Source organism: Suricata suricatta, chromosome 8 (genome assembly GCF_006229205.1).
Source record: "Suricata suricatta isolate VVHF042 chromosome 8, meerkat_22Aug2017_6uvM2_HiC, whole genome shotgun sequence".
Taxonomy (NCBI): domain Eukaryota; kingdom Metazoa; phylum Chordata; class Mammalia; order Carnivora; family Herpestidae; genus Suricata; species Suricata suricatta.
The window spans coordinates 77,901,039-77,924,997 of record NC_043707.1 but is presented as its reverse complement, the minus strand read 5'-3'; the positions used below and the strand labels follow the sequence as shown (position 1 = coordinate 77,924,997).

The 23,959-nt window shown below is 35.3% G+C and overlaps 1 protein-coding gene and 1 long non-coding RNA gene across 2 annotated transcripts in view; one reads left to right on the top strand and one right to left on the bottom strand.

The window, feature by feature from the left end:
* Positions 1 to 1,375: 1,375 nt before the first annotated feature.
* Positions 1,376 to 22,334, top strand: LOC115300074. The gene is made up of 3 exons (XR_003912490.1): positions 1,376 to 1,446; positions 3,570 to 3,630; positions 22,164 to 22,334. It is a non-coding gene; the product is annotated as an uncharacterized LOC115300074 (long non-coding RNA).
* The window catches only part of ADGRL4 (adhesion G protein-coupled receptor L4), a 110,674-nt gene continuing 88,490 nt past the window's right edge, over positions 1,776 to 23,959 (bottom strand). Inside the window, exons 14-16 of the mRNA XM_029949660.1 lie at positions 5,328 to 5,419; positions 3,562 to 3,730; positions 1,776 to 3,204 (exon numbers count right to left, since the gene is read on the bottom strand). Coding sequence (XP_029805520.1) covers positions 3,142 to 3,204; positions 3,562 to 3,730; positions 5,328 to 5,419 — 324 coding nt within the window. The 3' untranslated portion in view covers positions 1,776 to 3,141. The remainder of the gene's footprint in view (positions 3,205 to 3,561; positions 3,731 to 5,327; positions 5,420 to 23,959) is intronic.

Here is a 23,959-nt window from a genome sequence, read left to right as displayed (position 1 = left end):
AGTGTGGAATACCTAAAGCAAAAGGCCAGAGTCTTCAGATGGTCCAGACCCTCTTATATCAGTCATATGATCATAAGGCAGCAGAGGGCAATAACCTGGATTCAGGAAGCAAAATGGAAAAAAAGTTCCTGTCTTTAATGAAGAACAAAAGTAGGTACAATGAATGTCCTGAGTTCTGCCTAAATACATGCAATACAATGTAATGAGTATTAAAGTAGGTTAAGTACTAGAGAAAGTGGTGACACAAAAGTGGAAGTGATTAATCCCTTGTGTGGATCCAAGAAGGTTTCATAGGGAAGCTTACGTTAGGGATAAATAATGTTTGTCAGAGTAATGAAGTTAACAAGGAGAAAATTCTAGGAATTGAGAATTTGGTAAACCATAGTAAGCTTTGGGAAAGACAAACAGTTTGGTGTGACTGGAGAAATTTTCAGAGGGAAAAAAGTAAAAACTGAAAGGTCTGAAATCTTATTGTTGGAGGAGATCATCAAGAAGACTTGACATGTGGTTGACTTGCAAGCTGGACATGGGCAATTGGTGGCTCCTCACCCCTTCACTGTCCTTGGAATGTACATTCTGCTTGTCTTCTGTGCTTCCAGAAGATGCTCCAACAAAGCAGTCTTGGGATTGGAATGTGGCACTGAGATTACCTGGATGGTACATGTGGCTGAACCCAGTTAGGGTCTCTATGTCAACTTTTAAGATTAGATGGGTAGGTGTAGAGATCTACTTATTTGTGGTCACCTAAGAGAAGTCTCATAAGACAAGTTTTCTTGCTCATTGAACCTGCCTCCTACCAATCTGGAGTGGCCAGCCTCTTTCTTCAGTTCTCCCTGTCCTCCACTTAGGGGGATGGTTTCAGAAGCCTCCCAGGAGGCTCCCAAGGAGGTTGTGAACAGCATGCTAAAGAATACAAGCTTTATCCAATAAGACCTATGGGAGGGTCGATAAAAACAAGACACTAGAGTTAAGGGTTGCCCTAATGATATAAATAGTTGGTTATCTCTCAAGATGCCATTACATATTTCCATAATATTCCCTAATTGGGTAGCTATAACAAATTATCAAAAGTTACCAATAAACTTGTGAGAAATTATCAATGAACTTGGTGGCTTAAAACATATGTATTTATTATCTTACAGTTCTGGAGGTTAAAAGTCCAAAATGGGTTGTCCTGGGCTGAAATAAAGCTATCAGCATGGCTAACTTCCTTCTAGCGGCTCTAGGGAAGAGTCTGTTTCCTTGGCTTTTTCAGCTTCTAGAGGCTGCGAAGATACCTTACTTGTAGACTGCGAAAGTCTTCAAAGCCAGCAACGGCTGGTCAAAGCATCTCGGGCTGTGTCACTCTGACATGCTCTCTTTTCTTCCTCTCTCTTTCATTCTAAAGGACCCTTGTGGTGACATTGGGCCCGCCCAGATAATCCAGGATGATGTCCCCATGTCAAGGTCAGCTGATGAGCGATCGTAATTCTTCTCTCCATGTAACCTGACATAGTAGTTGCAGATTCTGAAGATTAGGGTGTGAGAGTATTGGGAGAGCTATTATTCTGCCTGACATACATCATTTGTATATATTGATTGAACAGATTCATTTTTCAATATCACATTCTTATAACCCTGTTCTATAATGACAATGATAATAATAGGTCATAGGCTTAGCATATAAGAGATCAGATGATATAATGAAAATTTATCACGGAGTCTCTAAAAATGTATAAGACATATTGGCAGGTAGTTCATCTTTCTTGTGAAAAATGACTCAGCAAAGCAGTAGCTGTATTCATTTAGATAACATTTTATTTGTTAGAGCAAGTTTTGACAGACTTCATTTTAACAGCTGGAGAAATTAAAATCACAGCATTTAGTGTGTTGGCATACTTCTACAAGTAGTTGCAGACAATTACATATTTTTGAAATAAAATCACTGCTTCTACATTTTAATAAGATTTGAGGATAGATAGAAGCCATACATTTAAGCAGATATGCTTTAATAGATACTAGAAAACTGTCAGAAAATATATCCACTGTGAACATTTCTACAGTTCCCAGTGATTCTTTTGTTATAAATAACACTTTTAAATGTGTACTTTTCTGAACAGAAAAAAAATAGCAATTCACTTTCTGAATACTTTCATATTTACAATGCCCTTTTAAAAATAGTAAGTTAAAAGGGAATATTGTAATGTGAACAATAACATTTCCAAAATTAAAAGAAATAAAGAACTCAAATATACTAGCCTAATGAGATCCAATAATTTTCACTACACTGAAAGGTTATAGAATAGAACACTTCAACTTTTATATACACACTATTTTTACATTTACAGCCATGAACAATATTATAGCTTGACACATTTATGTATTTCTGATTAAGGATTTGAATTATAATCTATGAAATAAGTATAGAAACAGCACATACCTCCTTGTAATGTTAATCCAAAAAATACAGAACATAATTGTTTGCCTTTTCATTTGTGAAGTTTTGTGTTTTTTTTTAATATTAGGAAAGAAAATTAATATAAGAAATAAAAGTCTAAGCTGTTTTACTATAATTTAAGTTCAGAACAATTCATGCAATGGTAAGATGTTTTTGTTCAATTATTTCAGGTATAATTTCTCATTTAGTTCACACAAAAAACAGGTTTACTCAAAATGCATCTCATTGTTATAATAGCCATTTCCTTTTTACTGCTTTACATTCTGCCCCTTCATTCTCTCATATTCCACTTTCTGTAACAGAGCTCATTACCAAGGTGATAGGGGACTAGTTTCAAAGGCAACATGAGTCACAAAAATATCAATCCCGTGGTTTCCTTCAGGACATTCATATATTTCTTGTGTTAGAAAGAAAGCTTTTCCTTGGGCGCAGTGATATCACTCTGGAGAAACCAATTACTTTTCAAATATTTGCAACACTATTTTGACATAACTAACTATGTCATGTGGGAAAGCAAACTACAGCTATAGGATGCATAATTATGGCCTCATATCTATAGTTCCTACACTGTAAACAGAAAAATGGATTTAATTACTTATCTAGTAATTAATAATTAGATCATCAATTCAAGTTATTTTTACACATTGGCCATCCACATCTTGGCTTTCTTATGTGTCACAACCATTATCCATAGTTCTCTATTTTTACCTTAAACATCCAAAACAACAAGGAACATTTTTGAACAATCTGTAATATTCTTCTTGTATCTAAAAAGAAAAAAAAAAGAAATGTTAAACATAATTGCAACAGTCACATCAAATTATTTTCAAATCACATTAAATTGTTATATTTGGTTTTCTAAAGTATGATTTCTCATTATCTGTCAGAATATGCTCCAATTAATGTAAGCTATGCTTACATTCCTAAGGGCAAGTTTTTTTCTTAAAGCATCTAGCCATATAATGAGATAGATGTTCTGGTGATTTTGATACAAAAATGTACAGTATTTAGGCAACAAAGACAACACAAATCTATGAGAGTAAGAATTTTTATCAATTTGGTAACTGATGGCACATGAATATTCTATAGGTTTGACCACAACTGCAATAAAAGAAACTGCTTACTTTTCTAGATAAGACACACAGGAATAAGAAAATGAACATCCCCTGGAAGGCGTTGCTGATGGTGAAGAGGTAAGCTGTCACCACCGACGCGTGCACGACATGGAGGACCCCGAAGATCCAGGTGGTGCCAAGAAGGAACAGGAGAGCAAGGGCGCCTCTGGCACAAGATCTGTATGTGAAGGAATTAAAATGTTTCAGTTGAGACAATGACATAGGCTCAACATGTCCCTAACTCCTCAACTTATGTGGGAAATGGTTTTTTGGTACAATTAAGAAGTCTTCTGCAAAGACCAAGAAGGATTTTGAAACTGATACGTCTTGCTGTTTACACGGGGCAGCCTTGAGGGTGTGTTAGTGCACTGTGACAGGGAGGCACTTCCAAAATGAAGGCAATGCTATTAAAGTATGGTATTTTTCAAGGAATTTCCTTAATCTTAAAAGATTTTTTAAATGCTTACTTATTTTTAAGAGAGAGAGAAAGAGAGAGTAGGGGAGGGGCAGAGAGAGAGGGAGACACAGAATCTGAAGCAGCCTCCAGGTTTTGAGCTGTCAGCACAAACCCTGAGGCATGGATTGAACTCAAGAACCGTGAGATCATGACCTGAGCTGAAGGTGGACACTTAACCGACTGAGCCACTCAAATATCCCAGAATTTCCTTAATCTTAAAATGCTTTTATCTAGTATACTGTCGTGCATGTGCTTTGATCTAAAATCAAATGTTGCAATAATTCCTGAAGGTAAGACATATATCTGTTAGGGAGCATTTTCCCTAAGAAACCTTGCAAAGTATACCCTGTGGACTTGGGTCAGTACATATGAATGACATCAAAGGAAGCTTCTGCTTTCCTTTCAGGTTTAGTAAAGAAGAAAGTGTAATATATAAAACTAGATTTTTTTTCCTGCTGTTACAATACAGTTACCTCAAAATAAAATTCATGTCAGAATACCGCTTTCTTAAAAATTAAAAAAAAATATGTACACATACTCGTTCTGACATATTTTCAACTTATTGCCTATGACTTTTGGTAAAACAATGTTCAATCCTGCTTACTGAGGACATTGCTTTGAAAATGAGGCAACTAATGATTATTTTCTTACTCATTCTTTGTCCAATCATTCTGTACTGCAGAAGATGTTTTAGCAGTATACCTCAGAAAATGAGTAATTTTCAACTTTATTAAAACCAGCACACTACATGAAGCTATGAATGGTGAGGAGTAAAAGAAAGTAATCGATCAAACATTTGCTAAATCCTAACTATAAATCTTGTGTAAGGTATTGAAACTATAAGAGTGTTTCCAAGCAACACAAACGTTAGTCATTTCTAATGTTCCCTATAGTACACTTCAGTTTTTCCTGAACAAACCATTTTCGAGGTCTCAATAAATCAGTTTTAAAGAGAGGGTTGAAGGAGAAATCATGGCAGCATGCAAACTAGGAGTCACAAGAAAGAAACATAGTTACTAAGCTCCGAGGAATGTTTTCCAAAGAAAATCACTAAGGCTGATTTTTGCTTTAAAACACAGCCATCATCTTTTCCTTCAAAGGGGATTATGTTAGAAAAGATGGCTCTACTTACCATTTAATCTGTGGTGATTATAGCCTTATTAAGCATATTTAAAATGCTATTTGACAATAAGTTTTTTAACACGGTAGAAGAAAGTTATAAAAAATTATTTAAAAAATAGCCCTTCCAAGAATTATTTGTGCCTTAAGTTACTCAATCTTTTAACTACTAAAGAAATAGAGTAGAAGAGACATTTACCTTATGTTCTCATAGCAACTAACTTCTGGTTTCAACCCTGCAGTGTGACGAAAAACTTTGTATATGATAAATCCAAAAGCCAAGAGATTAACCTGAGAAAATAAATGAATTTCAAAGAAGAGAATTTTCATAGTAAATTAAATACATATAAAGGAAATAAATAGTAAAGATTTCAAGTAAGATGGAAACTAGAAAATCATAGAACTTTTATGTAGATTACAAAGTATAAACCCTCTGGTAGAAACTGATCTGTGATTGATCTTTATAATATCACTGGAAATTGTTGGTACAAATGGTAGTAAAATTTGCCAAATTGTATTACAAACAACCTGTTCAAGAAACTTCTTCAGATGTATGATCACATCTACAGATTGATGAGTATCAGCTGCTGCCAATAATAAGTTAATATGCATATTAAGTTAAATTTTGGTTTGAAAAACTTTGTGAACATTTGAGAAGTCAAATTTTTCTTCATTAAATTGTGTGCTGCTTCTTCAAGGAGAAGTGTTAGTGATAATTCTGTCAGCCTTTAAAAATATAAACTGGAAAAAAATCAGAGGGATTAGAAAACCCCAAAAAACCCTTCAATTTCTATTGCTAGAAAATGTTTGAATATACTTTCATTTCTAGGATTCATCTAGTGACGTCTCCTAATATTTATGCTGAAATTTCCTTTCCTTAGATTTAATCTCAGAAACTTTCAAAATATCAATTGAAATATTTGAAGCCATATGCATTTTATTAATAAACATTTATCATTCTATTACTTATATTTCCTATTATTGGCTAAGTAGAATATACACAATTTTCACTCCTTTTAAAGTGACTATGTATGGAAAATTTCCCCTTTCCCATATTTTTGGAAACCTTTAAATCATATTTGTAGTGCCAGAGACTAGATTAAGGATATATTTTAATGTATATCTACTTTAACATGATAATATTAAAATTAAAATTATTAAATATTATAAAAATAATTTGTAAGTTAATCATATATTGACTGTATTTTATTAATCCAAGCAGATTTTTTTCAAAAGCTATTTTGTAAGAATAGTAAAGTACAATATTTTAAATCTAATTCTTATACTAGTATTTTAAGGGCTTATAACTATGAAAAAATTGGCTTTTTTCCTCTATATTCTAATATATTCTTATATAACTTCTCAAAACCTACTAATTACTATTATAAAAAGCAGTATGAAATAATGGGTCAGATAATTTCCTATAGTCACTTCTCCTGGGAGAAGTCCTTGAGAGAAAATCTTAGAGGAATGAGGGCTATTCCATTCTTTGTGCTTCTAAATGTCCATTACTTCTAATTATATGATCAACTAATTCTAATGACAACAATTCTTCCATACAAAGAAAAAGCTTCAGCAACTGCAGAGGGGAAGGAAAGCATATTAAAATGATTGAATTGTCAGTTTCACCCTATCTTAGCTCAAATAACTAACTAAAATGATATTTAATAATATTTTATGAATTATGTAGGAAGGATGCATAGCATTTTCTAGGCTTTTATAGCTATAGTTTCTTTAAATAAATTTGGAGACAATTGTGTTTACTTTTATAATTACATGCATATGTTTTTTAAATAACTATTTTATAAACCATTATTGGTTTGAATATTTTCAAATAATTTTATGGAGTGTTTATATTGAATATGTTATCTCAACAAAGAGTTGTGAGATAACTGTAACAAAAAATTGTTTTCTAGATGCATAAATTTTCCCTGTGAGTAATTTATAGTATTAAATAAAGTTTTAAATGGTTTTCAGTAAGACAGATTTGAAAAATCGTTGCTTATACTGCTATATCTTCTCAGAAGTACATATACATTTGAAATGTTGTTCCACATCATTTTATAAGTATGTAAACTTATTCCTCTCTGGTGATCCACTTCTGGAAAGTACATTTTTTCTGTACAATGGGAGAATGTTTACATATTTATAAACACCAGGTGTTGCTGGACAGCAGGAAACTAATTCCTACTCCATAATTTTATACTTTCCCAATTATAAAGAAGACAGATTAAAATATTTTTATCAAATGGTGTTATGGTTTTATGTAATGAAAAATATCCCAAACATGTTGACTATGTTATCCACTTTCATTGGTACTAATTCAAATACATGAAGCTTTTTACATGTATTCTAAAATTTTATAAAGGGCCCATATCTCTGGTCTAGTGGTGAGAGATGGTGAATATTGATGAACAAAGCAGACCTTGTTCTTTGTTCTCATAAACTTATTAAGAAAGTTATACTGTTAATTATCACAAAAATACTTATAAATCTACAAACTGTGATAAGTGCTATCAAATCATAAATTTGGGTTATTAGGAGAGACAAAATGAAGGTGGATTATTTCAGGAAGTACTTCTCTTAGGATTTAGTATTTAAACCAAGATCTAATAAATTACAATGCATTAGCTGGTCCAGGAACCCGTGAGGCTGGAGAGAACTGAGGATACGGTATACCTTGAATAAATTAGCAAAGGGGACTGGAGTACAGTAATCAAAGGGTAGGGCAGTATGAGAAGAGGTGAGTGAAGTAGACAGGGCTGAATACTAGATTTTGTCTTAAATGCAAAGGATTTTAATTTCCACTCAAGAACACTTTTAAGCCTTGTCCTTAAGGAACTTACAGTATAATGGAAGAGAAGACCAGTCGATCTGTAAGCACAACAGTATTCAGTTAGTGCCCAGTGATGGTTTGCATAGTAAACATATGGTAATGACAAGCTATCACACGATTTCTAAAGCCAATCTTGAATGACAAATGAAGCCAAAGGAGGGCAATCCAGAGAAAATAAGTGATTGCTCAGTGTCTCTCTCAGTCATCACACCTATCTATGCACACCCATTTCCTAGGTTATCAGACCCAATGGCTCAAGATATTATCCTTTTAAAAACATGTTTATTTATTTTGAGGGAGACAGAGTGCAAGCAGGGGAGAGGCAGAGAGAAAAAGAGGGAGAGCGAGAATCCCAAGCAGGCTCCCTGCTGTCAGAGCCTGATGTGGGGCTCTGTCTCACAGTCGGTGAGATCATGACCTTAGCCGAGGTCAAGAGTCAGATGCTTAACTGACTGAGCCACCCAGGTGCCCCTCAAAATATTATCCTTAACGCCCTACCTGACTGCTTCACTATGCCTACTAGGCATCAGGAGTTGAAAATGTCAAAAACCAAGCGCTGTTCTTCCTCCAAAGAACATATTTTTGCTTCAATCTGCCTCACCTCAAGGAAAAAAGTTACCTCATCCTTCTAGCAGATCAGGCTTATTCATCAGCAAACCCTTCACCTCTACTGTGGGAAGCTGCATAGATTCAGCTTATCGGCAGGAAGTGTCACTGCCTCTCTGTAGGGAGCGACCAGAAAAACAAGATTAACCATCTACAGACCAGGGATGTGTATTTCCCAACTCCGGGATTGGAGACAGGCAGACGGGAGAGGCCAAATTGAACAACAGATCAACCGCATTTAGGTTTATGCAGTGTTAATCGTACCCCTGCCCAGCATCGCAGATGCAAGTCTGGGAGCTCCGCTCCTTTTGATGCTGTGTTTGAAATTTCAGTTTCAGTTTCCCTTTTTCTAATAATCATTTGACTCTGTTACCTGGCAACCGAACCAGGTCAGCTTCCCACCCCAAACCCTATAAAAGTGTGGATATTTTCTCAATAAACGGGGGCTTGATCAGAAACGCTTGTCTTGCCTCACTCTCTGTGCTCCCCTTCCTGCCCTATTCTCTCTCCCTCCCTCAGGAACCACCCGATTTACCGCCCTGAGGGCCAGGGTGGGAACCCATACTCTACCTTTAAAACGGATCCGGAATATGACTACTACTTACTGTCTTTACTGTGCCGTTCCTGGGAGAGGCCACACTGTGCCTCACTGGGGCTAGTGCAAAAGCCCCCTAATTGGTCTCCCAGGTTCTGTCCTCACCTTCCTAAAATCTATTCTCACATTACAGCACTCAGACTGATCCCTTTAAAATGTAAGTCAGACCATGTCTCTATTTAGAACCCTCCGATGGCTTCTCATCGCTCAGAGTTAAATCAAAAGGAGCTCACAATGGCCTCTAGATTTGTGTCACTATGCCTCTTCTCTCACGTCCTACTTCTCTGTCTTTGATCACGTCACTACATTCACATTGGATTCTCTGTCCTTCCTCCAGCACACCAGCGCGCCTTCGGGTGGTTGTATTTTCTGGGTTTTCAGGAACTGCCAGGGCAAATTCCCTTGCCATCTCTGTTTAAATGCCACTTTGTTACTTACTGCCTCCCAGTATATTTTGTTGAAAACTGAAACTCAAATGATAATATCAGGCCTGAGTTCCATTCTATGGCAATATAGACAATAGTGGTATTCTCTACTGCTCTGGACAATTAAAATTCTGTATGCAAACATATTCCTCCCTTGCCTCAGTCATTAGAACACTGACAATTCTCCTTGATCAGACTTTAGTCAGGCTCCTCTGAGCTCTCTTCTCAACTAAGTCTCAACCTTGGGCTTCAGTGTCCATTTGCAGAGTTCAGTTTTATCAAGAATCCTGCTAGGTCAGCTTAGAGAGGATCCTACCACCCTTGGTATCTGGTCACTTTCAATATCTAATTAAATCTCTCACCCACACCCTTGGTATTTGATCACACTGGCTTGCATTTCAGCAAGTGTCCTGTTAAAGTAAACTTAGCAAGAATTCTCCCTTCCCTTGCCATCTGCTCTTTGTAATTTTCCACACACCGCCTTCCCCCAACACACAACCTGATCCTTGACTATAAATCCCCAGCTGTCTTTATTGTATTCAGAATTGAGCTGAATCTCTCTCCCCTATTGCAATAGTTTTGACGTCTATCAAAGAAGTCCTGAAAAAGTCTTCTTTACCATTTTAACAAGTGTCAGAATAGTTTTTTTTCTTTAACAAAACTCAGAGACAAATGCAACATCATATTATAATATTCAGCAGATTTGGGGTAACTGGAAAAACTTATATTTGTTGCTTTTACACTGCCTGCATGCTCTCTTAATACATAAATACATAAGCTACTTTAAATCCTTTTTAAAATAGAGTGAAAAAAACCATAAGTAAAGAATCAGTATCACCCAAAAGCACATGACTTTGTTTACTTAGAGGTGGAAATTGAGTTGCAATGGCATTCTACATGGTATGGAAAAATATTTTCAGGAGGCAATGTTTTATGAATAAGTACAAATAGTCTGAGATAAGATAAAAACAAAAGCTCAAACCAAGATTATATAGAATTAAAAGTTATTTCTGATCATGAGAAATGGTTTGCAATTATTCCAAAAGTAATGACTTGGAGGCTAGATAAATCCCTGCATTTTAGGTTAAATAACTGGAAAGGTACTACTAACACTGTGCTTACAGGCAATTCCAGCTACATGAAAACAGACTTGAATACTTGAGCGATTCTCTAAAATATAAGGAACATCATTAATAAGAACCTTAACGAAGAAAACAGTGCCTTTAAAATGATTCACACTCTTGCTCATTACTGTTTACCAATAGGTGCTGATTTTATCAGCTGCGGTTCCCTTTTTATTTATTTCTAAATATTAGTGCCATGAACACACAGGGGCTAATTTATGACCCGCGATTGAACAAAGTCATTCATTAGCGTTTCTGTTTCAGTTTTTTAAAAAAAAGTTTTAGCCTGTCAATTAGGAGTCCTTAATACTTTTCTGGGAATAATAAGCAAGACAAGCACGTTAGGTGGCAAACAAGAACTCTGAAGTTCATTGCTGCACTTGAGAATACAGAGAAAATGAAAATAGCTGAGAAGAAAAAAATCACTCAAAGTCATGAAAACTTAACCCTTGAGAGAAAGTAGTATTTTAAATTTAAAATCATTCCCCTAGCTTCATCTTAAGGAATATTATCTATACAGAGATCTGTTTCTTCCCTTCACTGATATATGCAGTGGCTTCAAAGCTTGGCACACATGCTCTGATGTTTGACAGAGTGCATTAAAATTTTTTAAGTACCTTATTTTTTTAAACAAGAAATTTACATAGATAAGCTGGGGAAAGAGCATGAGCTAATTCTGAAAGATTTAGACCTACAGGTACATTCAACCCAAGGGCTTCAAATTCAGACTTTAAAATGAAGAATCCCAATCAGTCATTTTTCTTTTCTTAGTCTTTTTCTCAATAATTGATGAAGCCATCTATATGCTGATGTCAGATCTCACCAAAAAGAATGAGAAAATTTCTCTTACAGCACTTTTAGACCTATGCTTTAATTTTTCATATATATCAAACGGAATCTGGTTCATTTAAGAATGTGTCATGATCACAACTACTATGTCCTTTCAAATAGTTTTATTACCTTTAAATTAACTGGCCTAGTTAATCTGTTTCTGCCATGGACAAAGGGTGAGTTTCTACTACTAGCCTACCATGAGGGCATTAAACAAAAACAAATCACAAAAAACAATGACCTGTTCTCAGTCCCTGGGTCACTGCAAAATGGCTCAGTAGTTTGCAATCAAAGCTTTAAAATGAAAAGATATCATCTCTTAATTAAAAAAAAAAATCTACTAGCAACACTGGAATCAAGTGGTCAGAGTTTTGTCTTCATTCTGATTTTATTTCTTAATTGGAATAATCCCTTACTTACTTACTATGCTAATTACATAGATTATCAGAAAAATTGGAATATGTGGTAAGCAAAAAATGTCCCCCCCTTTCTGAGAAAATGGGCACGACTAATGTCTGAAACCTGTGAATACAGCAGAAGGGATTGTGCAGATAAAATGAAGTGATGGATGTTAAGTTATCCGGGATTATCCTGTTGGTCCCAATGTAAGCATGTGAGCCCTTAGAAATGAAAGAGGAAGGCGGAAGAGATCTAGCAGCGAGGTGCTACAGCAGAGAGGCAGGAGCCGGGAGGCAGAAGTGGAGGTCAGAGAGAACTGAAGACCAAGAGGGTAGTCAGTCAGGAAATGTGGGAGGCCCCTACAAATTGAGACTGACCTCTGTCCAACAGCAAGAAATCAATCGCATGGAACTGAATTTGGCCAACAACCCGAAGAAGCGTGGAAACAAATTCTCTCCCAGAGCCTCCAGAATGGCCGATGCCTTAATATTAGCTCTAGTGAAACTCTCAGCAGAAGAAACAGCTGAGCATGCTATACCCAGACTTTTGACCTTCAGAACTGTGAAATAAGAGATGTGTTGCTTTAAGCCACTAAATTTGTGGTAATTTGTTTTGACAGCAACAGAAATCTAATGCAAGATAAAAGACATGTAAATATAAAATATAAATTACATATATGTATATATGAACTACCCTATAAAATACTGTGTTTCTTATATTTTAAATAAAAATTTAAAATCCAGTTTAAAATAAATACTAACTTATCAATGACTCATATTTATTACTGATGTTCTAGAGAAGCAATGAATAATGAATTATACAAAAACTTATTTGTGGATTCTGTTTCTATGTTACTTAGAAGATCAACACAAATTAAAACTAGTACATGACTTCCCTTTCAGTAAGTCAGAAATAGAGTTTATACCTTCAAATTCTTGTCACATTTTTTTGTGTATAACACACACCTTGCCACGCCCTTCTCATAGGGTTGCCTCAGTAGTAAAAAGACAAGATGTCTGTTAAATTTGAATTGCAGTTATATGATAAATAATTTTTTAGTGTAAGTATCTCCCATACAATATTTGGGGCATATTTTTAAAATACTTTGTTGTTTGTCTGAAATTCCAATTAATTAAGCATCCTGGGTTTTGTATGGTGACCACAACTCCATAGCTTTAAAATTATTTTCACATCTGATTCTTTTTGTAACCTGAGGACACTGGCTTCTTTGTAGAAAACCCCAAGGACATCACCCTCTCCATATATGACAGTTTGAAAAGAGATCTCAGAGGAAGAGGGGGTAAATTTCAGATGCTGCAATTGTTGTGGAACCAGAACATGTGTGTATGTGCAGAGACTGATAAAATATATAATATATAGTGGATGAAAGCACGTATAAAATTTTTGAGCCCAGTAAAGAGCACACCCAGGCCAGGCAGACCTTCCCATTAGAAACCCCTCAATATGCATGGTGACAGCTAAGCTGATACCTGTTAATAAACTTCTGTTAATGCAATATGGCTACAAATAAATTTTTCAAAGCTTAGATGTGAAATTGCATTAGTACAAAACCAGGGGCGCTTGGGTAGCTCAGTCAGTTAAGTGTCAAACTTCGGCTCAGGTCGTGATCCTGCAGTTTGTGAGTTTGATCCCTGCATCAAGGCTCTGTGATGACAGCTCAGAGCCTAGAGCCTGCCTCAGATTCTGTGTCTTCCTCTCTCTCCCTCTCTCTTCCCCTGCTTGCTCTCTTTCTCTCTCTCTCAAAAATAAACAAACATTAAAAAATTCAAATTTGGTGAAAATTCACAGAAATTATGACAATGACCAGTTGTCGGGATCCTGGAGTGCAGTAACTTTCTTTCCCAATATATATCTATATGACTGCCAAGAAGCGTCTTTCTCCAAACATCGCAAGCCTCATCTTACTGCACATTCCTGAAGCTTCAGATTTTGCAGCCTTGGAAATATCTACAGACCTGTGAGATACTCCTCAACTCAGGTTATCCACCCTTGGCTCAGGAGGGAGGAGACCAGAGAAAAATAGGAGTGCAGTCTATATAGTCCTATGAAAAAATATTAGGAATTACCTGAAACATACTGAAACATCTGAAACAATCTGACAGTATAATAAATATATTGAAATAGGTTCTAAATATTATAAGAGGAGAGTATACTTCCTAGAACACTGAGATAGTAACAGTATTCATGGTAGTAATTCCTTGAGATTGATTCTTTAGAAGATAGTAATGCTCTCCCACCAAGCCTTGGCTGTTGGGGTTTACAACTGGATGAACAGTTGTTCTGGGATAAAAAGCATTTTGCAGGTAGTTACAAATTGCTGTAACACTGAGACTCGAATCAATAACAAAAACATTATGAGTATTTTCCGTGTGTCGGACATTATTGCCAGTGTTCTTTGTTTTTAATTCATTTCACCCTCACACAGACTTTATGGGGTAATTCTTATTATTCTTAAAATTATCATTATCATTAATTTATTTTAGACATAGGGCAACAGAGGCATAAAGAGGTCAAATAATGTGTCCAAGGTGAAACAGGCAGGAAGCGTCAGAGCAAAGATTCATACCAGTAGACGAGGAGGGAGGATAATTCCCTTAAGCTCCTTTACAAAACAGCCAAGCCACAGATGAAGGGCCGGTAAAGAAAATTAAATTGACATTGAAAATTTCACAGTCTCAACTGTTTAGACATGTATTATGTTAACTGCTAATAGTTACTTCATTTTAGAAGTGGTTAAAAGTCGAAGAGTAACACAGTAATGAGTAGTGATACGATTAGCTGTCTGACATTAGTGTTCATTCAACGTAGTCAAGACACCAGTGGTGAAGGCCTTGGAAACATGAGTAGGATCTCGGGTGTTATGCCAGCGATCCCCTAATGGAGAAGCCTGTCTTCACGGTTCTGTGTGAGCAAAGGATCTGGAAATGTGACAGTCTTCAAATGTGGTCCATTTAAATAAACGCTTTAAATAATCTACTGGGGAATTGCAAGAGCACATTAGAATTCCCATTGGTATTTTTCCAAGGAAAACTAAAGCTTATCATTTTTTTAGTGTTTATTTGTATTTTTAAAGAGAGGGCAGGGAAGGATCAGAGAGAGAGGGAGACACAGAATCTGAAGCAGGCTCCAGGCTCTGAGCTGTCAGCACAGAGGATGATGCAGGGCTCGAACCCACAAAACATGAGATCATGACTTGAGCCGAAGTCAGACACTTAACTGACTGAGCCACTCAGGCGCCCCAGGATTTACTATTTAAAATACATATGACACTGGTGCTCTCAAATCATTCAGTGGGATGAGTGTTCCTAAAGGTAGAGAGGTTTGCCTCTGCTGTTATTTTATGGCCTATTGCAACAGATTGAGTTCCTGTTAAGTGGTTTTCATATCACATTATGTAATTTTAACAAACTAACTCGAACAAAGTAAAAAATTAAGACCTAAAGTGTCTCCAAGTACATTGTGGGTTAAAATTAATCCTGATAAAGGATATGCACATGGGACAATGACAGAAGTGACTATTCTACTCACAGAGTAAGTTGTTTCCTAGCAAAGCTGAAAGTCCACATAAGTCAACCAAATTAAAATACATGAAGATCTACTCAGATTTGATAAAATGTCATTTAAAAATTCAAATTATTAAGAGGACTATTTGAAATATGCATTTAGATCCACAATTTTCAATCATATTTAAAGTCATAATCAATTCAACACAATTTCTCTAGAGTCAATAATACATGTTCAGAGTCTTTTAATGTTTTCTACTTAGTGAGAGTTTTAAAAAGTCATGTACCATTGGAAAACAGCTTTGCCCTTCATGATGAAGTAAGTTAACTGAAATAATATCTGGAAAATAATATGGCACAAATTTAAATGCATTCATTTATAAGTTTAAATACACATTCCTGTTAGTAATATTATTTCAAAGTGCAATTAGAAAGCATTACTGAAGATTTGAAGAAATGAATGTTAGAACAAAGCATTCAATGTGATCTGTTGGCTATACATTCACACTAAAGTGCAGATTTAATGCCTCTTGGTGACATATCAGTTCCGATAACCATTAAAACCGTGTTAAGCTGAGCTTAGATCTACACTTTTAATACACTGCTGTATTAAAATGTAGTCAATATTCCATTTAAAAATCTAATAATATTTTTGTGAGGATTATTAAAGTATTATCTTTAAAATTTTGAATTTATATTTTCTGACAGAACATATTAGGAAACTAGTAAATATATGCAATTTTTCAACATGTAAACTGTTTATTAAGGTACATACTTTTTACTCTTGAGTTGAAAAATTTAGAGATCATTATCTTATATAATTTGACAGTATGAAAAGAGCAATAGATATGGGGTACCTGAGTGGCTCAGTTAGTTAAGCGTTGGACCCTTGATTTCAGTTCACATCATGATCTCAAGGTTTGTGGGATCCAGCCCCACATTGGGTTCTGTGCTGAGAGCACTGAGCCTGCTTGGGATTCTCTCTCTCCCTCTCTCTGCCCCACACTTGCTCACATGCTTTTTGTCTCTCAAATAAATAAACACTTAAAAAACAACAACAGAAGCATCTTCAAAATAAATAAGATAAATGGACTCAGAGCCACATTTCACGGATTCAAGTTAAAGCTCTGATACTTATTTACTGGTCAATTTATGTAACTTTTTGTATTTTGCTATTGTTCTGTGTAAAATATGGATAATATTAGTATTTACCATAAGGGGTATGTATATTACATTAAATTACATAAAGTACTTAGAATAGTGCTCAATATATAAGCTCTCAAGGAACATCACTTATTATCATTAATGGCGATTATGTTTTATGTAAATATGTTCTTCCAAACTGTCTCAATATTTGACCTGCCCAATGATAAATATAACATATTTACTCCACAGTTGGATAAAAATTATTTTGGGATAGTCTCATTGGACCTATAAAGAGCACCTTATATCAGAACTTATACTTTTCAGTCTTTATCTCAAGCAATATGACCTCAATAGAAAACAGATGATTTTTTTCCACTTTCAGGAATATCCTCTAAAATAATGCTAGCAAAATAAATACTTCAACAATAAGTCAATAATGTAGTATAATTTGACAATAAGTCAAACATTTGTTGTTCATATAAAAAATTTCTCATTTTTTGTTGAAACTCCACTCGTTTCAACTAGTTTCTCCACTAGGATAGAGGTGAAATTTCCAGGTCAAAAATCTGGGTATTGTCAAAGGTTTATAGAAAAGGTAGGAATATTTCAAAGGGCAATCCATAGATAAAATTACCAGGTAACTTAAATACAAGAAACATATTCTTCATGAATCCAATATGATATCTGGGATATTTTATGGGAGAGGATAACTATCTTCTCTTAAATCACTCTAGTGTAGAACAGAGGTCAGGAAATTTTTTCGGTAAAGAGACAGGTTGTAAAGATCTTATGCTTTGAGGGCCATATGGTTTCTCTTACAAACACTGAACTTTGCCATATCATTAAAGCAGCCTTGGACAATACACAAACAAGTGAATATGTTTCTCAGTAAAGATATATATATGTACATACATACATACACACACACACACACATATATGTGTGTGTATATATATATATAAACAGACTGTGACCATTTGCTGACTCCTGGTCTAGAGTTCAGGATTCATAAGGGTAAGGACTTTTCCCTGTTTTATTCATGACGTATTCCCAAGACCTATATCTGGTATATAAAAGATGCTCAATAAATATTTGCTGAATGAATACAAAGATGAATACCTAAATCTCAGGTATTCTTTATGGCCCATGTAAAGGAGTATTCTACCATTATTTTGATTAAACATTTAAGAAATATACTTTGTTTTGTTTCACATCATAAAGATCTTGACAAAACAATATCTTTTTAGAAATCTCTTACCCATAAATAGATACAGGAATAGACACTGAGGGATATATTATACATTATCAAAATGTAATGACCCTTGAGGGATAATTTTGCATAGAGAGAAAGGATGAAGTTACTCCCTCATTTTATGGGTAGATACCTTGGAGTATATGCAATATTTTGCATCTAACAGAAACCACAGATCCCTGGATTTTATGATGTATATTCATTAATCACAATCATGGGCACACAGGTAGGTCACAACAGTCTTCATCACAAATAGGCAGAATATGACCTCATTAGGAAAATATCTTCCCATATCCCCTCAAGTAACAGCTGAATAATTGGTCCATTTTATTATGGCTAAAAATTCCATATTTTTGTAAATGTCTATTTATTTTTGAGAGAGAGAGACAGAGACAGAGCATGAGTGGGGAGCGGGGCAGAGAGAGAGACACACACACAGATCTAAAGCAGGTTCCAGGCTCCAAGCTGTCAGCACAGAGCCTGACACGGGGCTCAAACTTACGAACTCTTAAGATTATTACCTGAGTCAAAGTTGGACCCTTAGCCGACTGAGGCAACCAAGGTGCCCCTAAAAATCCCATCTTGATATATAATCATCTTAGACATTAAAAACTTCACTCTGTATTTTTAACATGTTTCCATTAAGAGTATTTCAATAGCTGAACTTTTTGTTCAGTGTTTGAAAGAGCAATTTACTGTCTTCAAAATGGAATCAAAAGGTGGAGAGAACTAGAAATCTATAAACATGAAGGATAAAGTGATTTGTGGGTGTAAATGAATTCCATGGGCTTATTTTTTTTAGCTGGTTTTAACTGTAGATGGTTAGAAGCCATAGTAAGATATCAGAAAAGGAACAATAGTGAATGAGAAAAACTATATATGAAGAACATTTACAACAGTTGTTCCATTTAATGTGACAATGAAAACCCGGTGATAAAATCTCCCTTGTTAAGATACAAGCAAAGAAACATGTTCCTTATGTATATTTACTGAAAAAGATGATAGAGGTTAGTAAAAAAATGTACATATGTATTATATATATTATATATACACACATAACACACCAACATATATAGATCATTTGATTGTAATGTAGCATTTAAAATATATCTTGCTCAACTAAATTCAATGCTGTATCTAATGTTATTGCCAATTTTAAAGGTAAAAATAGAAGAGTCATAAGAATGTCTCTTAAATTACAAAAAATTTTCCTTTTTTAGCTTTTGAAGGATGCTTTTATTGTTTTAATTTCATTTCTTTTTTTATAGTTCTGTATATAGAATTGGCATCAATATCTTCATGTACATGTTAGAAATCCAGGGCACAGAAAGCATCACGTTGTACCGGTTGGCTTCTGAAAACCTTTCACATTATCTGGCCAAGACCTCATTTTATTCAGTTAGAGGTAAAATGCCAGTGTTAGAATTCTGCGTGAAAGCGTACCATAAATAGATAGATCGATGCAGACAGACATAGAACAGTCATTTCTAAGGAGAAAAGAAATGAAGGAAAAGTGACATGCTATAAGAAATGCTTCATATATTATCTCTTTGGAGAAGTCCTCTCAAAATAATCCCATTTCTGTGATGGTGATAATTTCTTTAAATTTCCTTTGAGGAAAAGGAATGAACATTTTTGACTAAATACTGTGCTTGGTACATCATTTATTTATTTACCCAATGGTTTACCTGAATGATAACTACCTGGTAAACCTCAAGAATAATACAGTGAGAGAAAATCTATAAAGCTTTACTCTCAAAGGGCTTATAGTCCAGTGGAGGAAACATATGAATCAATTATTAATCAGTTATTCACACTAATAAATGTGCAATTATATATTAAGGAAAGTATTTTTTTTAAGTGAGCTTCTATGAAGGCATATAACACAAAAAAGTGCACTGCAGATCAATGAGTCAGGGAGGACTTTCCTCAGAAAGTGTTGTTTGAATTGGTACCTGAAAGACAAACAGGAATTAGCTAGATGAAGGGACGGCCACAGGGAAGTGACAGGAAGCATTTTAGTGCAGAGGCCCTGAGCTGGGAAGGTACATAGAACCTCTTAGAAAATGTAAAGCAGACAGTGTGATTAAAGCACAAAATCCAGGGGCACCTGAGTGGCTCAGTCGATTGAGCGTCTGACTTCGGCTCAGGTCATGATCTCGTGGCTCGTGGGTTCGAGCCCCCTTGGGTTCTGTGCTGACAGCTAGCTCAGAGCCTGGAGCCTGCTTCAGCTTCTGTGTCTCCCTCTCTCTCTGACCCTCCCCTGCTCACACTGTCTCTGTCTCTCAAAAATTAAAACAAAAAAACAAAAAAACAACCCCATAAAACACAAAATCCCATGGGAGGGTCATGTGACACGAGGCTGACAGTGGCCATAGCATGCAGTGTCCCCAAAGTAAAGTGTCCACTTTATCCCTGTTAGCTGGGGACGGTATTTTTTTTTTAAAGAAATTTTTTAATGCAGTTTCTTTTTTTTTTAATTTTTTTATGTTCTTTATTTATTTTTGAGAGACAGAGAGACACAGTGGGAACAGGAGAGGATCAGGGAGAGAGGGAGACACAGAATCTGAAGCAGGCTCCAGGCTCTGAGCTAGCTGTCAGCACAGAGCCCGACGCAGGGCTGGAACCCACGAATGTGAGATCATGACCTGAGCCGAAGCCGGACGCTTAACCTACTGAGCCACCCAGGCGCCCCTGGGGACCGTATTTTTAACAACTGTTGCCCAGTGTTCTGTTCGGGGATTTTTTTGTTTACATCTTATAAAGATAAGCCTGGTAGATTTGGTAAGCTGCACTCCCAGCTGTCAGGTCTCTTGGGGGCACTTGTGTGAGTCACGTGTGCAATGACCATTCTGACTTTCACGTGTGCTAAAACGTGGACGATAACCAGCAATATCCCACCTCTCTCCAGACCCTATTCAGAGAGAGCATAAACAGCACCTCCAGCTGAATATCAGCCTCAGGCATGGGAGGTTAGGGACAGCTTCATGGAAGGAGGTTTCAAAATGGCCGTCACTGTCCATCACATGTCAAATCATTGTTGCTGTGTTGAAAAAATTACTTTTGAAAACAGGTTTTTGATTGGAGGTGTTTTATGGGTACATCAACAAAATGTAAGCAATCTGAGTGATTTTTCATTACCTACTTTTGCTAAAAGTGAACCTAAAAAAGATTTTGGTGTTAAGTAAATAAATGTGGTCACCCTTACCGTAGGCTTTGTTGAAGGTTTTAGATTTGACCCCAAGAGCAATAAAGCCAAGAAAGAGGTAAAAAAAAAAAATGGGGGAAAGATGTTCAGATTTGCTTTTCCAAAATATTACTTCAAGCATACTAATATATTATCTTAGAATTGTTTGTTTACGTATGTCAAACTGATACAATTTTTTTTATTTAAAATTTTTTATTTTTTATTTTTGAGAGAGAGAGAGAACGTAAGCAAGGGAGGGGAAGAGAGAGAGGGAAACACAGAATCTGAAGGAGGCTCCAGGCTCCGAGTTGTCTGCACAGAGCACAACATGGCACTTGACCTACAAAACCATGAGATCATGACCAGAGCCGAAGTCGGATGCCTAACTGCTTAACTGATGGAGCCAACCTAATACGCTTTTTGAGAGCAATGTATTTCCATTTACCTCTCCTTAGTTTTTCTAGTGCAGCCTTATTTGGGGCTTTAATGCTTGTAAAGTTTTGACCTATTCTGAAATATTCAAAGTGTCATATCTACTTTTTCCCAAGTTTCTTCTTTTCATACTACCTGTACTTTTATTTTGATATAATACTATGTATATTGATAGAGTAATATTAGTTAAATAAAATCATAATGATTTTTCAAAGAACCCAAAGGACTTTTTTTTCTAAAAAATATAAATCTTCTAACTAGAAATATGAAATTCAGGACAATTAAAAATGGGTGAAGCATTAAACTCATCTTTTATCTTCTTCTCAATGAGAGAAAATGGAAAAAGGAATTTGAGCAATAGGATGTCAAACAGGGTTTTGGAAATTACTTATTGATGAATGTCAATTAATAGAACAGTAAACCTCCATGCTATCTGTATTCCACATACTGATCTATAGTCTGATAGAGTCAGGATTTTAGGTAGGGTATTTTGGTTAGTTGTTGGATATTTTTGGCAAGATTCAGGTAAAGCAAACAAAATGGGGGAAGGGATATTTATAGGGGGTAAGATTTCCTTCATTTACAACAATATATAAAATAATTTATTTGGACACCTTCACTAAGTAAAATAAAGAATTGAAATTTTGTGAATAATTTTCTGAAACTCTGTATTTGCAGGGTCTTTCACAAGTTATCCTAAAACTGTTTGCCAGAATCTGGAAAATGAGAACAAGATCTTCACGGACTTAACAAAAATCTGCAAGCTTCAAAAGGAAAGGATATGTGATAGTGAAACCGTGCAGAAGGTGAATTTGGAAAAACTGAGTTTGCCTCTACCTCTCAGTAGCTGGGTGAGCCTGAGTAAACTGTCAAAGCTTGCTAAGCCTTAGTTTTTGCTTATTTAAAATACAGACAAAATGGTGGCTGTTACCTGAATAAGTGTGAATTAAGCTCTAATGACTAAAGGATGTGCTCTAACAGTGAACAACTTGGGTTCTCTTTTTGATCAGATATCATTGGGAGGCATGCTTTCTTCATCAGAAGGAATTTTAAATGTTCCTTTCTTGGAAAAATCTGGAACTGGACATGACAATATTTACATATGAGAAACAGAAGTCAAGACAGAGCCACCCAGATAGTCCATTCTCTCAGAATGAGTCATATGTATTTTGCAGAGAATATTGAAGGAGACCGAAGGTTATAATAAATCCTTATAGGAAAGATTAAATATTTTCTCATGTGTAGAATAAGATCTCCGCAAGTGCTAATAAAGACTGATTGAAAGAAGGGCTCACTTTTGTTGCGGACCAGCTTTGACAAGGGCATTATTTTAGGCTCAGAGTTAGATCAGAGGTATAAGAACGATCAGAACATGTACTGAACTTTTGGCCAAGTTTAAGGATTTTTATGAATTCTTAGTGAGTAGAAGCTTAAAGGTTTTATCTGTTGCCTACATAAGAATGTACATAATTTGCTTCAGTGTAACCCGTTCTCAAGGAATTGAACTTCTTTAAAGAGTTACAAATAGCAGAACCCCCATAGGTACTTATAAATAGATAAGTCAAGGTTATAATAAATAGATCTAGTGAAAATCTAGTAAAACATTATCTCTTACTAAATGCTATTACTATTTATATTTTGTTGTACTACCAAAGCTTTTTGTGAGGATTAACTGAGGTGTTAAAAGGGTTTTGTAAAGATTAAAAGACTATACAAATGTGAAGTGAATAATAATTCTAATGATACCTTGTCTTACCAACTCACTTTCACTATATCATGATGTAACATCCCTCACTGTAAAGCTATATTTATAAAGAAAAATACCAGTGATGACCTTCACCTTGGCTAGTTATTTCCTAATTGGGCTTGAGAGACCTAAGGGATATTTGTTTTTCAGTATTCTTTTGGGATCTCTAATTTCTATAAGGTTATTCAATTCTTATAAATTTTTTTAGTACAAATCCCGAGGAGACTATCTGTGAAGGCTTTTCCAGTAAGAATATAACTCCTGTGTATGAGAATGCGTTGAAAACTACAAATGTATTATTTATGTTAACTATTTTTTTTAAACTCCACTTTCTCTTTTTTAAATTCTAGCTACCTATTGTTCCAAGAAGGTTGGAATAATACAAAAAAATAACAAAATGTTACAGGCACTGAAATGCTTATTAATATATAATATGAAGAAAAGGTTAGAATTTTAAAATGCCTTGAACCACAGAGGTCACCAAAAGATGCATCTAACAAATAGGATGGCATTAATTTAAAAGATGTAATTAAAATGTCGATGTTATCCATAACATTTAAAATTAACAATGGTTAGTGTTTCTAATATAGCTTCAATGGTTATCTAAAGGACACTGCCCACATTATGATTTTAATTCTTTTTTTTTAAAAATATGTTTGTTGTTTAAAGAAAGCTGCAAAATGCACTCTTATGCAAGATGCTTAATGTCCAAGTCTAGACTAGTGGC